The sequence below is a fragment of the Typopeltis vanoorti genome, chromosome 18, assembly GCF_054136105.1.
Source record: "Typopeltis vanoorti isolate ZY-2024b chromosome 18, IOZ_Tvanoo_1.0, whole genome shotgun sequence".
Classification (NCBI taxonomy): Eukaryota; Metazoa; Arthropoda; class Arachnida; order Uropygi; family Thelyphonidae; genus Typopeltis; species Typopeltis vanoorti.
In genome coordinates this window covers 2,729,877-2,747,931 of record NC_143566.1, presented here as the reverse complement: position 1 = coordinate 2,747,931, position 18,055 = coordinate 2,729,877, and the positions used below count along the sequence as shown (strand labels likewise).

Genomic DNA, 18,055 nt, shown 5'->3' with positions numbered 1-18,055 from the left:
GTCAGTAGTTCTTTTTAAGTGAATTCTATTTACACGTAATTTTTAGGAACTTATCTATCGTGAAAAAAGAGGTTTAAGTGTACTTGGTCCTTTATCCAAGTGTAAGCAAACTAAGTTGCACCTGAAATATAATTACGACAGGGCAAAGTGGTTTGATTACACTTGGATAAAGGATTAAACCAAGTATATAATTTCTTGGTACCTTTAATTTAAAGTATATATCTATTACAAGAAGAAAGCAGTAGAATGTTATTCCTATATCAATAAGGATTAACAGAAAATACCTAAAACTACTATAATAATACCTAATACCTGAGCCTGCCCTAAAATACCTATAAGAAGCCAAAGTTAATGAAGATATAGAAGAAAAAGAATGGAAAACTTTAATAAAGATAATTCATAAAGCAGTCTTCCTGGGGTAGATAGGCTTATATGTTGGTTACTCAACTACCCTACAATCTCGCAAGTGGTTGTAAGGTTGACGACTTACAGACCACATAAAAAATTGGATCACTTATCCGGTTCACCAAAGACCAGCCATGTTCTCTAGACTTAGGAGTATACCAGGTCCTTTGCAGTTGCAAACTGTCCTACTAAGGCCAAACAGGCAGGATAGCTAATATCAGAATTTTTCTGGTTCTGTTCCACCAATATAGCCACTCAAGAGTTGCTGACCATTCTTTGGACACCCACCACAGGATAAAAAAAAAAAAAAAAAAAAGGCACTCTATTATGCCGCAGCCAATACAAATATGAAAGTCTATTCCTCGAATTTGCCTCAGTCGTGAAAAAATTTCCAAATTGCAAATGTGGATTCATGAGACTGCCCCAAATTTGGAAAGCATTCATTCTAAGATCTTTAGCCTAATGCCAATTCTACCCAATTTAACCCAATAGGTGGTGCCGTTTAGGACTCTAGACCTGCCATTGGTTGCCTTTCTTCAGCCTCATTTGCCTCTTGTTAGTGCCTGCATGTGCACATAGTTTTTTGTGATCCCTGATGATGGCAATGTAATGTTGACAAAATATAGGAAACTATTAATTAAAGTCTTTATAATTAATATTTTAGTATATGTTGTTATTTCCTGAGAAATAATAGTTATCATAAAGCAGCCTGTGAAGTACTTGGGAAGAAAAATAAAATATTAAAAAAAATACATTAAAAATTAGGAGCACAGATATAGAAAATGCAATAACAGAAAAACTGATGGCAAGCAAATCATTCCTTTTTGAAGACAAACAAAGGAAATAGAAGAAATATACAAAAGCAAAACAAAAATAACTGAAACAGTAGTACAGAAAGCTCACCAAGATTCTTGGGACAGATTTATTCAAGTAAAAAAGTGAAAATCAATTGAAGCAAGAGCTGGCAAATGCCTAATCATTGAAAGGAAGAAAAGTGCGCATTAGTGGTCAAAAGTTAAAAAATACATCAGATGAGTTATCTAAGAAGCTGGATCATGGCAATTTTAAATAGGATTACAATGGACTTTAAGAATAACAGGTCATCATTGATTGGTATTGACAATGAGGGAAATTTAAATATATACATACTTCACTATTATAATTAATTCGAATAAATATTTGTCACTGAGTAAAATGTTTGTCTTTTTATATCTATATAAGTATTGTATTATCGTGAAACTACACATAAATAGGCCAAAATGTTCTAGTCTCAACATGTTCCAATTAATCAGAATCTACTGTATTAGAAAGGAACTAGACATTGATTGCATTCAAGAATGTGTTACCAGAGCTGATCAAAGGTAGTCTAGCCACTTAATAGAATGGTGAGGAAAGATTAGCAAAGACAAGTGTTTTGCTAACCAAGGTCTAGGGTGGACTGATTCAGTCAGAAGTGCCTTAAAATCACGATATGAGATATGGCAACATTTCAGTACTGACAAGTAATAGACTAATTTGGATGAAAATTGTTGATAGGAGATTAATAATAATGTAACCTTAATCATATAGTTCTTTCTTTAAAGGTTACATGGTAGTCAGCATTCATTGTGTAGAATTTATGGAGACAAACACACACACACACACACACACACACACACACACACACTAGAGCAATTACTTTACATATAATGAAGAAATAACACTTGACATTTCATCCTATATATCGATGTCATCATTAGGAAAACATAGATATGAACAAGCTACATGATCACACAAGTTACAGTGTAGTGTTATGTCTTGTTCATGCATATGCTTTCCTAATGATGACCTTGATATAAATGCCAAAACATCGTGTTATTTTTCTTAATTATAAATAATTACTCCAACAGTGTTTTTGTCTCCATTAATACTACACAATCATGTAGTGTTGTCATAGTAGCCTGAACACCTCTTGAGGATACATATAAGGAAATTGATAACTTCTTATACCACATCCAAGATAGTACCATTCCAATATCACTCAAAGATAAGGCTCAGTACCTAATATCAATATTCTCCTTTAACACTTGTATAAATGACAGAGGAAAATTATGACTCATTATGACATGAACAGCTCACTACATTCCTCCTAGAATTTGACAAAAATGAAATAAGAAGAAAAATCCTTAATTGCTGAATGCAAACATGGGTCTAAGTGTTGATGAAATTCTTTCAGTTTTCGATCAAAATTTGTATTCTAGAATTAATACTCCTCCAATATACAAGATGTCATACTTGTCTAGCATCTGCACACAAACAGCAGGGAAGTAAACAACCCACATCAAGAAAAGGCTGGATCAAACTATGCTCCCATTGCTCATAACTCAATTTTTTCGCAATGGAGCAGGTCATCAAGAGCTAACTGCTTTGGAGGTACACCAATTAATTAGGGATTACCAATATGGTTTCTTCTACTCTTATTCCACATCAAATGTCTAATCCAACTTATCCACACTGGACACAAGCTATAGAAAGATGTGAGAAACTTATAGGTTACTCTATGTTTTCAGGACACAGGATAATGTCTGGATACCTCTACAGTGCAGTTGGTATAGACAAAGCCCTGCAAGAGGATTTGAATAAACTAGACAGATAGGCAAATGAATGAGGGGTATCGGCTTAATGCAACAAAATGTAAAGTCTTGAAGTTTGGGATATATGGATGGGAGTCTGCATACTTGATTGGAGGAACTGTACTGGAGGAAGTAGAGGAAACAAGACATCTGGGGATGATGATTGATACAAACCTGAAATTCAATAAACATATTGCAAAGGTGGTGAAGGTAACCCAGAGGATTGCTGCAATACTGAGAAGGATGCTGACCTGCAGAGATAAAAGTGTCGTCATTCCATTGTATAAGACCCTGATCAGACCACACTTAGACTACTGTTCTCAGATTTGGTCCCCCAGGATTTGAAGGGGATAAATTAAAAAAGATAATAAAGATGGTCTCAGGCTTGTACAATGTTAGTCATGTTCGGCTGAGGGAATGTGGACTGCAGAGTTTGGTAGATGGAAGGGGGAGAGGTGATATGATTGAAACTTTTAAGTTCTTTCGCTTGGTGAAACAGCGGGAAGGTGAGATGACAAGTGGCCATCCCTGGAAGTTGCGAAAGGAAGCTGTGAGCAAGAGGGTGAAGAGTGGTTTCTTTGCATGGAGGGTGGTCGAACCGTGGAATGCATTTCCTGATAGAATGGTGAGAGCAAGAACAGTCAATGAGTACTAGGAGTGATATGATAGACTTTGTGTTTCCTAGGAAGGACCTCGCACGATGAGTCTTTTGACTCCATGGGGGCCTGAATAATAATAATAATTTACAGAAAATAAATAAATAAATTATTATACGTATAGGGCTAACCACCTTATTCTCAAATTATGATTATGAAATCCAAGGAGAGTTGGATGGTTGTGGGTGTTTAAGTGTCTATTAAAGCTACTAATGATGGGGATTGTGTGTGAAAGAGAAGCATACTTACTAAATTATCACATTATAGGCTGCCTTTACTTCATCTTTTAACCAGATAATCAGATTTCTCTCAGGATTTCTGACATGTGCTAGAGAAAAATGGTTTTCTCTAGCACATGTCAGATGCACATGTAATGCCCCCTTGGAGCACTGTAAACACTGAGGGAGGTGGTAAGCAATATAATACTACTAATATAATAAAAGGAAAAAATTCTGTATTTAATCTAGTATCCCTATTTATATTATATGTTTGGCAGCACTGTTCAGAATATTTTGTCTCTGGGAATACTGCTCAAATTTGTTCGCTACTTATTTTATTCAGAATTTTTACACTGAAAAATAAGTAAATGGGCTACTTTTTGGTCTGAATTTTCTACTTGAAAATAATTAATGTAGGCTATTTTTAGCAGAACTCATTACTAATATATAAGCATTATCTGCTACTTTTCCTAACACCTATCTGACAACCCTGTTTTGCAGTTTAAATCTAGTAAGTAGTACTGTGTGGCCCACTTCATTGATATTATGTAGCACTGAAGCCCATTAAAATGAGTGAACAAAGAAAGTGTCAGCAATATTCAAGTGAATATTTAAAATATGGAGTTATTCCATCTATAAATGATGAGAAGTTACCAATGTGCTTAATATGTAAAAAAACTTTCTCAAACGAAAGAATGAAGCCTTCAAAGAATGACTGAGCATTTAAGAACAAAGCATCCAAATAATAATTTTTGTTGTATCATCATTTTTTATTTTGGTTTAACCAATAAGAATAAAATTTGGTCGGCTAAATCCCAAATTGCCAGCCCATCCTCGTTCGTTCAGTATCAAAGTAGATACCCGACAGGGTGCACCACGAGAAGGTGAGGATTGGCCATTAGGTCAGAAGCCCTGGTCGGTTCTCCACCTTCTTTTAAAGAAATCCAACATATCTATTGGATTTCTGCTGAGGACATGGACTGGTTATTACTAACACCATGTTCCAACATAAAAATGTGCACAAATTCACATGGAGAGAAGAGGCTAGGAATAAGAAAAGTCTCATTGACTATGTTATTGTTGATAGTGATGTTTTCTTCCTGGTGCAGGACACCAGAGTGTACAGAGGATTTGAAATTGGAAATGATCACTATTTAGTCTTGAGCAGGATAAAATTGAATTTCATATTGAAAAGAATAACATGTAAGAAAGTTTTAAAGCGAATAAAAGTTGAGCAGCTCTCAGATGTGAACTGCAGACTAAAATACAGAAAGATTATTGAAAAGAAAATGAAAGAGTTTGAGAACAGGAATCAAACCTTGGAGATTCAGTGGCAAACTCTGAAGAAAACATTGATTGATTCTGCCAGAGAGGCATGTGGTGAGGTTGTGTGCAAGGATAAAAAAATCAGAACTCCCTGGTGGACACAGGAAGTTAAAGAGGCAGTGAAGGAAAAGAAGAAAGCATATCAAAAGCTCCTGGCAAATAAGTCAGGTTTTACTCTTATAGAATACAGAGACAAATGTAAGAAAGCTAAACAGTGTGTAAAACTAGCTAAACAAAAGTCATGGGAGGACTTCGGCAAGAATATAGAAAATAAATATCAAGAAGGTGGCAAAATATTCTGGAGGTTATTGAAGAAGCTTAGCAATGGAGGAAAGAGTGCTGTAAAAGGAGTTAGAGATGATAAAGGTGACATGAAAACGGGAGAAAAAGATATCCTTGAAATATGGAGTAATTACTTTGAAAAACTGCTAAATGAAACAAGCAGTGATGAAAGCACAATGATAAAAAACACCAACCAGGCATGCAGTCAGGAATACATATCCATACTTGAAGTAGAAAAAGCCATCAAAGGCTTGAAATGCGGAAAGGCAGCAGGAGTAGATGATATTCAACCAGAAATTCTGAAGTATGGTGGTATAAAAGTCTTACAGTGGCTGCTGCATAGTTGAGAAAGCCTGGACAGAGGGACGAATTCCCGATGATTGGAGTAGAGCTCTCATAGTACCCATATATAAAAAGGGAAATAAAACTGAATGTGAGAATTACAGAGGTATTTCCCTACTGAGTGTTCCTGGCAAGATCTATGCAAGTATACTTGAGAAATGGTTGAGAAGAATTGTGGAAGAAAAGCTTGGTGAAGAACAAGCTGGATTCAGGCCAAATAGAGGCTGTCAGGATCAGATCTTCACTTTACGACAGTCGAGAAAGCATGGGAATATAACAAAGATCTGTATTTAAGTTTCGTCAATTTGGAAAAGGCATATGACAAGGTGCCAAGAGAGAGAAGCATTTCAATACGCTGCAGTTATATGGTGTCAATGGGGCATTATATCAAGCAATACTTAGTCTTTATTTGATTTGTAAGTCAGCAGTTAGAATTGAAGGAAGTACAGGAAGAACGTTTAATGTTAAATCTGGTGTGAGACAAGGATGTACATTATCCCCTCTGTTATTCATTATCTATATGGATCACGTTATGAAGCAAAGTGGTATTAAACCTGATATCAAAATTGGAGATGTTAATGTCAGCTCTTTGCTTTATGCGGATGATGTTATACTTCTAAATAAATCTGCTACACGTCTGCAAGATTATCTGACTAAATTCAATAACTGTTGTAATAGATATGGTATGAAGGTCAGCAATAAAAAGACAAAGACAATGAAAATAGGCAGAATCATTGAAAATGTCAACTGTGTTGTGAATGGAGAACCTGTGGAACAAGTAAAATATTTCAGCTACTTAGGCACGATTTTTACTGAAGATGGTAAATTAAATATAGAAATAGACAACAGAATCAGCAAAGCTGGTATGGTGGGAAGTCAGTTGAATAAATTCATATGGAATAAGAGAGAAATTAGTCGGAATACTAAATTAGCTGTATACAAGACAGTGTTCAAACCAGTTTTAACTTATGGATCTGAGAGCTGAGTCAGAAGTAAAACACTTGACCAAAGACTAGAGACTGCAGATATGAGAGTCCTGAGAAAGATTATAGGCATGAACAGATGGCATCAATGGCAATATCATATTAAAAATGAGGATATTAGGAAAGAACTTGACATTGGCAGCATCCAGGAATGCGTTAGCAGAGCTAATCTCAGGTGGTATGGTCACTTAAATAGAATGGGAGAGGAAAGATTAGCAAAACAAGTGTTCTCTGCCAGGTTGGCAGGAAAACGACCCAGAGGAAAACCAAGATATAGGTGGATTGATACGGTACAAAGTGCCTTAGACGATAGAAATATAAGATCTGATAATGTTGGAGTCTTGACAAGTAACAGACTGATTTGGAGGAAAATTGTAGATAGGAAGTTAGTAATGATGTAATTTTTTCATGTAGTACTGTCATATCCTGTACACCCCTTGAGGGTACATGGCAGGAATTTGATGATGATGCATCCAAATAAAGTAAAAAAAAGGATGTGGAGTACTTTTGCAAATTAAAGACTAAACTTAAAAATCATTCAGGACTTAAAGGGTTGGTTGCAAAACAAAGTAACCTTCTCTTGTTGGTTACTTTGTTTTGCAAAGTAACCAACAAAAGTTCTTAGAAACTTTCAAATTAATTGCCAAATGCAGAAAGTCATGTGCTATTGGCAAAACTCCCATCTTTACTGAATATAAATGAAGTTTTAGATACGATGATTGGCCACATAAAATATGACTTCGTCAATTCCCCTTAGCAATAGTTCAGTATCAACAAGAATTGATGAAATGGAAAAGGACATTGAAAAAAAAAACTTTTTTTATGATATAAAAACCATAGAATTTTGTTGTCTCATCAAGTTGCAAAGTTGCAACTTGATGAGACAACTTTATGCGACAACGAAGCTTTGTTAATGGCCTACATGTGTTATATAAATACTATTGAAGAAATTTTTGAAGAGTTTGTATTTGCTGAACAACTGAAAATTGGCACAAAAGGTTCTACAAATTTTAAGGTTTTTAAAGATTTTTTTTAATGCTAAAAACATTCCTCTCATAAATATTATTGCATGTGCAACTGATGGAAAACCAGCTATGATTGGTAATCGCTATGAATTTATAGCACATTTAAAAGAAATAGTCCCAAATATCTTTACAATTCACTGCATTCTTCATACACAGCACTTAGCAGCAAAACATCTTAGTGGTAGACTTATTACATAAGACTTGGGATGATGTTATTAAAGCAGTGAATAAAATAAAAGTCTAGCCATTGAATACCCATATTTTAAGAAGAATTTCAGCATCTTTTGCTTCACACTGAAGTTAGATGGCTCTCAAATTGAAACTGCCTGTGATGCTTGAATGGACTATATGATACTGTTTAATTTCTTACTTCACGTGATGAGAGTATGTGTAATGTTCTAAAAAAGGAAAAGGTTGACATCGCATATCTTTCCGATATTTTCACCAAATTAAATTAGGTTAATATCAAATTGCAGTGAAGCAACATGAATCTTATTAAAACAAAGGGAATTATAAATGCTTTTATCAGCAAATTAACATTGTACAAGTAGATTCTTTCTTTTATGGTTACACGGTAGTCAGCATTCGTAGTTAAGAAATTATGGAGACACAACGCACATGTTAAAAGAATTACTTTACTTTAATATTAGGAAAGTAATATTTGACGTTTCAACCTCTGTATTGAGGCCATCATCAGGAGAATACATATGTATAAGATCTAAACTACATGCTACTGCACTTTATAAAAGTAAAAGGTAAAAACCAAGAATTCGTCATTAACTGTACATTTGTAAAAAATGGCTACAATAAAAAAGCAGTTTACAGGATCCTCCATAAAATACCACTAAAAACAAAAAAGATTACAAGAATACCATAGCCATACCCTATGTTAGAGGCATTTCAGAAAAAACAGAACACTACATAAATACAACATAAAATTACCTTGAAGCCCCCAACAAAATTAAAAAATTTACTCAGTTCTTCCAAAGATCCTCTTCCATACCTGGCTCACCCAGGGGTTTATAAAATGCAATGTACATGTAACCTACGCTATATAGGGGAAACAGGACACACGATCCTAATCAGAAAAGAGGAACACAAACAATTACCATGATGGAGGTATCATTAAATACCTCCATCATGGTAAAACAGGCCTAACAGACCATGCACTCCAAACATACTATAGAATTAACTGGAAAGGCACTAAGTCCCTTCTCTTTTTCAGCCATTTTCTGTCCACTGCTGGACAAAGGCCTCCTCCAGTTCGTTCAACCTTTCTCTGTTCTTGGCGGCAATGGTTGACCAATTTTCCCCAACAAAATTTGACAATTCATCACTCCACCTTTTTTTAGAATGTCCGCGGCCTCGTTTCCCTTCTTTGGAATCCAGTTCATTAGTATGGTGGTCCATCGCTCATCTTCTCTTCTGGATAAATATCTGGCACATTTCCATTTTAGAATGATATCAGTGATGTCAGTCTGGCTTCATATACAGGTGTTTTGCTTCTTATCTTTTAATGTGATGTCTAGAATCACCCTCTCCATTTTTCTTTGAGTTGTTAATTCATTTGCCAGTACTTTTGTTAGCGACCAAGTTTCACAACCATATGAGATAACTGGAAGTATACACTGGTTAAATGTCTTCCTTTTTAAACAGAGTGGACATCATTGTTTTGAAAAATGCTTTCAATTTTCTGAATGCACTCCTGGCAAGTTGAACTCTCCTATTTATTTCCTTTTGGAGTCCACAGTTAAGATCAATGAGATGACCTAAGTATGTATATATGAAGAGACTCTTTCCAAGAAATTGTTTTCTATTATTATGTTTTTTGGTGTTACAAAATGATTAAACATGATTTTAGTTTTATCTCTATTTATTTTTAGACTGACTTTTCTACTTTCATGATATAGGTCTTCTATAATTATATTAAGGTCTTCTGGAGAGTTTGCAAATTTATGATATCATCTGCATATCTTAGGTGTATTAAGTTTCTGTTATTAATTTTTAAACCAAGGTTTGTCCAGTTTATATTATTAAATATTTCTTGAAGGACTGCTGTAAAGATTTTGGGTGATAGAGGGTCTCCTTGTCGGACACCTTTTTCAATTGATATTTTATTGCTACTCGTGTGAAGTTGGATTGTTGCTGTTGCAGTGTAGTATATTTTATGGAGGAGGTCCAGATATTCTCCAGGAACTACAATGCACAAAAATCTGGTTTGAGAGAAAATTCAAAGAAGCCTGTGAAATGCTAAAACACTATTCAAACCTGAACAAAAATGATGGATTAATCATTTCAAGAATGTGGAGGACCCATCTGCAACCCTTATAGCAACTGGAACAAGCCCAAAAGAAAATCTCAATACGATAGGACTTTAGAAATGTTTAATGTAGTCTGGTTTTAATTTATTTTTTAAAAATGTTTGTGATTGTTTTATTTATTTTAATTTAATTTTTAATTTATTTTTATACTTTTTTTTTTAATTTAATTTTTTTAATCTAGTTATAATTTTTTAAAATTTAGTATTATTAATTTAGCTTTTCCAGAAGAGGTCAGGCTAGGTAAAAGATTAATAAGCAGTTAGATTCATTTTACCTTTAAAAAGTGCAGTAGCATGTAGCTTGGATCTTGTACATATATATTCTCCTCATGATGACCTCAATACAGAGGTCAAAACATCAAATATTACTTTCCTACTATTAAGTAATTATTTTAACACGTGTTGTGTTTCCATAAATTCTTATCTATGAATTCTATAAGCAGAGCATTGCAAGACAAGATGTTTTGCAGTTCCCAAGTCCACAAATAATAGATGATGATTTAATATTAGATATAGATTTAGACTGTTATTGTTTCTATCTTCTGACACTGAAAAAAGACTTAAAGATCAGATTCAAAGACTTTGATGAGCTTAAAATAACTGATTGGGTCATAAATCAATTTCTTTCTGATGCCACTTCTGTTCATAACAAATTTGTGTGAAGAATTTATTGACTTAAAAAATGATGTTGAAGCTCAAGTACAATTTCAACAGTGTGAATATGAAAGATTCTGGCCAAACATGCAATGCAAGTATCCTCAAGCTTTGGCAAGAAATAAAATTACTGCTTATTGCTTTTCCTTCATACTTGGCCGAGAAAGGATTCAGCCTAGAGTTGCAATGTTAACTAAGCAGTGAAATAAATTGCAAATACGTCAAAGAGACTTGAGACCTCATTTGACGAACATTGACCCTGATATTGAAAAATTAGCAGGATCTCGTCAGGCTCAAGGTAATCAATTAATGATTGGCTTATTAAATACAGTGAGTTTACATCTTTTCTGAGTAAAAATTAATTTGTATCAAAGTCATTAATTTTTAAATAACTATCAGTTCAATTATTATTATAGGGAGCTGTACCTCCCAAATTGTATTCAACATTTACACACGTGATATTAATCAGCTACCTCTCAAAGGTAAGATATTCCAATATGCAGACGATACAGTGATAATATCCATCCATAATAACACAAATATAGCCCAAACAAATATGTATCATGACATAAATCTGATCATAGACTGGCTCTATGATCAGATTTATGTCATGGATCTACACAACAACCTCCGAGTTCTGAGTTTGTTGTGTAGATGGTTTGTGTGGCTATTCCAGTTCATATCTGCATCGAAGTAAATTCCAAGGTATTGTAAACTAAACTCAGATAAGACAAAATTCATGATATTCAGAAATCCACTGACTCGACCAGTTGATAACAAATAAATAACCATCCAACATCTACTCTCCAACATAAGAAACACACAAAACAGTGAAACCACTACAATCACTCAGATTGAAACAATACGATACCTTGGAATTTACTTCAATATGCAGATATGAACTGGAATAGCCACACAAACCATCTGCCCAACAAACTCCGAACAATAACTAGCAAAATGTGCAGGTTAAGACATAGTTCCCACATGCCTAAAAACACTAATATACAAAGCACTATGCCAAAATATACTAAGATACGCTATAACAATGTATGCTTTCTATGCACCTTACAAACTAAATAGATTAATGCCGTTACAGTACAAAATGATAAAATTGATCTTTTGGGAACAAAGAGACAATAACGACTTTATATACACTGCAATGTCAGAACACAAAATACTGATAGCAAAACATTTATGTCACTATGCAGCGTTGCTAAAACATTATTTCGATGCCAACTACAGGACAGTCAGAAATACATATCGCATAACAAGACCTCAGACAACAGGAAAGTTTGAGGATTGTTTTGTCACTGTTCTGTTTGTTACTGTTGTGTTTTTTCATAGTTCTGTTTCTTTTTGTTTCTGAAAAAAATTTCAGAAGTCAGAAAAAAGAGGTATGAGACCCTTAGTAATCAAGTGGCGATAGTTGTGCAGGAATATCAAAATCAAGAAGATAAATTGAGGTTTTTATGCCGAATGGCCAACCTGCAGTGATTACATTTTTTTTAAATATATTTCTTTTATATTTTGTTTTATATAGATTTTCATTAATAAATAAATACGACATATCGAGATATGACACAAATAAATGTTTTATTTTTTCTCCTGTTCTGTAGTGATTAAATTTTTTTTTATATATATTTCTTTTATATTTTGTTTTATAAAATATTTAAAAGGGAGAGATAAAGCTGTTTGTTCCAATGATACAACTACTCTGTACACCTTTTGTTTTATATAGATATTTCATTAATAAATAGATATGACATATCGAGATACGACACAAATAAATGTTTTATTTTTTCTCCTGTTCTGTTTTGTCACTGTTCTGTTTGTTACTGTTGTGTTTTTTCATAGTTCTGTTTCTTCATGTTCCATTTCTTCAGGTTACTATAATGTATGTATCACATGTAAACAAATGTATGTAATGTTGTATCATATGTAATCAAATGTATGTAATGTATGTAATAACTGTAACAAATGTATGTAATGTAATTAAAAAATAAATAAATTTAAATAATGAGTTTACACTGTATGTTTGTGAGAATTAGGAAATAATATTTTGATTGCATATGTGTAAATACTGTTGTATAATGTATGTATAATCACACATAATCAGTGTGTATAATCACACCTTTTCAAACTTTGAAAAAAAAAAATAGTAAACTACAACATGTACTATTATATAACTTATGTAACTCTGAACGATATAATTTTAAATTATTACCGTGATTGTTATTTAAAAAAAAACAACTATGTTTTCATCATTACTATTGAAATCTCATTATATGTAGCACAAAGTGCTGAACCTTGTAAAATAATATACTGAATAGATGATCATTGTACATACGTAAATATTTGAGAGAAAGAGTGAGTGAGAGATCAATTCAGGCCTCCATGGAATCAAAAGACTCATCATGGGAGGTCCTTCCAAGAAAACATAAAGTCTATCATACCATTCCTGGAACTCATTGATCATTCTTGTTCTCACCACTCTATCAGGCAATGCATTTCATAGTTCAACCACCCTCCATACAAAGAAACCACTCCTCACCCTCTTGCTCACAACTTCCTTTTGCAATTTCTAGATTACTATATGTTGATGGTAATTTAGGTTTGCCTAATAATATATATTAATTATTATCTTATCGAGTCATTAACCTAGTGTAATATTGAGCAGGGGCATCAGGCCATACAAATAGTTGAAAAGGACACCAGGCAAAAAAAAAAAAAAAAAAAAAGATCAAGAAACACTTACATGCTTGCAGAACACCCCACTACGACTTACATGCTTGCTTGAACTTATTATGGGGTTTAATGGAATAAATACAGTGCATATAAATAATTAAACAATATGTTTTATCATTCCAATATTTCATCTCAATCACTGAATCATCAAGGAAACAATACTACAATTGTATAAACAATAAATGCAAAAACTTAGACTGAAATCCTAAAGTTCTTTACTTTCACTCAACCTATGATCTAAACTTCAAGAACATCCATAACTGATGATTAATCATTGATCTCCATATTATTTTCTAGTATGGTGATGATAATTATGCAATCTTGTTACTGATACACAGTCATATCTCATTTCTTGCAACAAAAATCACACTTCACTATCCCATTTGATAACATTGAGATGCCAGGCAACATCAAATTTCTTGCTGGGATGACTTGCATTTCTAATCATCTGTAGAATGGAAGAAGAACAAGAGATCTTCCCTTCCCTGAAGCTTATAAGGAGAGTAGGAGCAAGAGTTTTTTGCATGAGAGTGGCAGCATTGCCTGGGAGAATGTTTAGTTGTGATGCAGAGAATGTGTTTGAGAAATGCTGTGGTGAGCTGTGGGTGTGATAGTGGAATCCCTAATTAGTGCTTTGACTTCATGGAGGTATGATGATTATGATAATACCACAACAATACCAAATTTTTACCACGTGGTAAAATTTTCAGAGGGCAGAATTTTTACTTCATAACTTTTAATATTTATCTTACATTGTGTTTATCAGAAACATTTGCTTTCCACTGTCTTTATTATAAAAAATATTTACTTCAAATTGGCTTTATTATGAAAAAAATTATTTGATTTAATAAAAATAAAGGTAATTTAAACCTTGATATATTAAAATATGATTCAAAATGGCATGCAGTTCCTTAGCAAGAGAAATTCCACAGTATAAAATAAGAATGGCATTAGAGAGAGACAAATGGAATTATGTCTATAAAACTATAAGAGAAGGGAAGCAATGATATGTAAATGATAAATAAAAAGATCAACAGTTTGCATCAGATTAATGAAGAGTAGATTTTTCATAGTATAGAGGAAGATAAAAGCAGAACAAGCAAAGCAAGAATACACTTCTGTAAATTGTAGATTGAAAGTGCATGATGAGCAGGTCAGGAAATTCATTAGTGACAGGAATTGCATTACCTGAGAGTAGATATGTAACAGTATGAGTATACAATGGGTATATGATGAGAATGTGTTTGCCAGTGAGGACTTCCTAAGACAAGTCAGATACCATGAAAATGAAAAGAATAATGATCATATATTTTCAACACAAAGCATTATACCCTTTTCATTTGAGATGGATCATCCAACTCTAATCTTGCCAAAACACTTCCCGCTTCAAGTACCGCACCAGGCCTCTTCATGAAATAAATGCTATAGGGATAAAAAAAAAAAAAAGCATACATTTCTATACCAAATTCAATGAAATTCATGCATATTTTAAAATTAAAAAAAAAAAAAAGAAATGTTCAAATTTTTAACTGTGCATTGTTAACAGATGAATCTTTATATTCACTGAAATTACATTACTGAAGATGTCACAAATAACATATGCCAAATATAAAATGAAAGCCATATGGAAAGCATGGTGTTAAGAGCATATGTGATTACCAGAATAAAATGCTTGAATTACTACAAGATGATACCTACTCAATACTCGAGAGAGATCCAACTCGTGAACTTCAAAATCGTACAAACAACTTATTAAAACCAACCTAAATTATCCCGAAAAGTTCGCTTATCTCTACGCTCTCTTCATCAATTAATTCCTCGCATACATGATGTTCCTAAAATCCATAAAGAGAACACCCCACTACGCCCCATTGTAGAAGGTATCAATTCTCCAACGTACAACCTTTCAAAATATCTTGCCAAATACCTCAAAAGTTTTTCAGGCAAGTCACCATCCTTGATCAAGAACACTACAGAATTTGTTACATACATCAAGGATATAACAGTTAATGAAGATGAAATCATGGCTAGCTTGGACATAACTTCTCTGTTCACTAATATCCCAACAGATGAAGGCCTAACATTACTCAAGGACAAGTTATTCAAAAAAATGTTAGCTTTGCTTACACGTTGCATCAAGTCCGATTACTTCAGATTTCAAGCAAAATCGTGGACTGGCTATGGGTAATCCTTTATCCCCTGTACTCGCAAATATTAATATTTACTTAGAGGATTTTGAAACCAAGGCTATCTCTTCCTTTATTTTAATACCTAAAATTTGGAAACACTATGTAGATGATGTCTTCATTATTTGGACCCATGGACATGATTCCCTTATGGTTTTCCTCGAACATCTCAATAGCCGACATCATAGTATTAAGTTTACTGCCGAGCTTGAAACGGATAATTCCCTGCCTTTTCTTGATGTCAAACTGACCCGCTCTTCTGGTAAACTCAAAATATTGATATATAGAAAGCCCACACATATCAACAGATATCTGCATAGTCAGTCCTATCACTTCCCTCCTCATAAACTTGGAATAATTTCCACCTTAGGACATAGAGCCTGTTCTCTTCTGGCTCTATGTCTATCTCAAAACTTCTTTCAAAGTTAATGGATATTCTAAGAGAATCATTGACAGATTCCTTCTTAATCCTCCTAGACATCATTCAGAAGAAACAAATAGATTCAAAGGCAATATATCTATTCCTTACATAAGTACAGTCTCACATAAATTAGCAAAAGTTCTAAGAAAATACAATATCAGAACCTTGTTCACTCCACTTCCAAAGATCCGTTTCTTAATAAGCCACCCAAAACCTTGTCATCATCATCATCTCAAATACCCTGGTGTATATAAAATATTGTGAGATTGTGATATTCCTTATTTTGGGTAGACAGACAAATCTGTTGAAATGCATATGGAAGAACACATGAGGGACATTACTTACAAGAGACAGCAAGCCAGTGCATTATCAAGTCATATCCTTTTCTCGGCTAATCCTAATGATGAAAGCCAAAGTCACAAAGTCTGCTGGGAAAAATCTACTAACATCTTCCATTGCAATGATGAACTAGAGAGAAAAATCATAGAATCTAGGGAAATCATCTTCAATCCTGTTCATCTAAATAATAACTTGAGCTACAACCTCCCAGATAGTCATTCAGCTGTAATCATGTACTGGCGTTCAGGAGATGCTACTAGCATGTACTTTCCCAACAATACAACAAACGAAAGAACAGCTTTAAATACGACCACAACAATTTAATGTCAATTATGCATAGAGACTCTCTATGATGTTCATAGTTTATTTAAGCTTCAGTGTTTTAGTGTTTTTTCTTTCTTTTATAATGTCACCTGATGAAGGCTGTTACAAGCTGAAACTAGTCGTGTTTTTATGTTAAAACCTTTTTACTTAAATCTCGGTTCTAGTCATTTAATTCTTTAAAAAAAAATATATATATATAGAAACAAACATCTCTTTCTCCTGTTTGTAAGTTCTGCAATCCAATCCCAATATCATCTTCACACTATACTATGCACTCTCTCCAGTAACTTCCTTGCCTTGGAGCCCAGGAGACTAAATTCTGCATGCAAATGACTTTTTTTTATCCTTATAGATCAATGTTCATATCAGCATTGCAATTACCCTCTGAATGGTATTCACAATCATTCTTAATAGCTCTTAAACTTCCAATCTACTAAAAGACCAAGATTCCTGGCCTGATTAAAACACTTCTATCATAATCTAATCTAATCCTGTGGCCTCCTCTTTTAAGATGGTTGCAGCTGATGATCAGTCCTCTTCCATGCCTCTCTATCTCTCGCTTCTGTAAGACTCTTGCCTGTCCAGCCGTTGTCTTTCCACTGCAGTCTGGATCTTCCACTTCCTCTCCTTCCCTCCACCATCCCCTGCAATACTATTCTGGGGAGCTCTCCAGAAGAACCCCCCAAATGTCCTGCAAATGCTATTTTTCTTCTTTGGATACTAGCCACATCACCTTGAATCTTTTAAGAACCTCTTCATTGCTCACTCTTTTAATCCAGCTGATACGATCCATATTTCTCAAGTACCACATTTCAAACGCATTCCATCAGTCAGTCATTTCCTTATTGATCATCAAGGACTCACATCCATATGTCCCAATGCTCCAGGTCATTGTCTTGAGGATTCTTACTTTTAACTTTTTGTTCAGATTTCTGGACCCTTCCCATAATGCTATGCATTGTGGGAAGGGCCCCTACCCAGACCAGTTCAGATCTTTATTGAGGTCTCGTCAGTGGGAGCCAGAACCAGAGTTGATACCAAGGTTAAAGTAGAGCAGAAGTCATATTTTCATATACGGTGTTAATAAAATGGTGTCACACCTTATTATTAAGATACTTTGGATTAGAGATAGCTGTTGGAAGTTTTTCAACTTAGTTATACTATAAATTAAAGATACCAAGAAATTACATACTTGGTTTAATCCTTTATTTAAGTGA

General features: G+C 34.0%; 1 protein-coding gene across 1 annotated transcript in view; it reads right to left on the bottom strand.

Moving 5' to 3' along the window:
- ACC (acetyl-CoA carboxylase) overlaps window positions 1-18,055 on the bottom strand; it is a 1,393,224-nt gene that overhangs the window by 946,031 nt on the left and 429,138 nt on the right. The window contains exon 20 of the mRNA XM_090408519.1: window positions 14,900-14,990. Within this exon, the coding sequence (XP_090264645.1) occupies window positions 14,900-14,990 (91 nt within the window). The remainder of the gene's footprint in view (window positions 1-14,899; window positions 14,991-18,055) is intronic.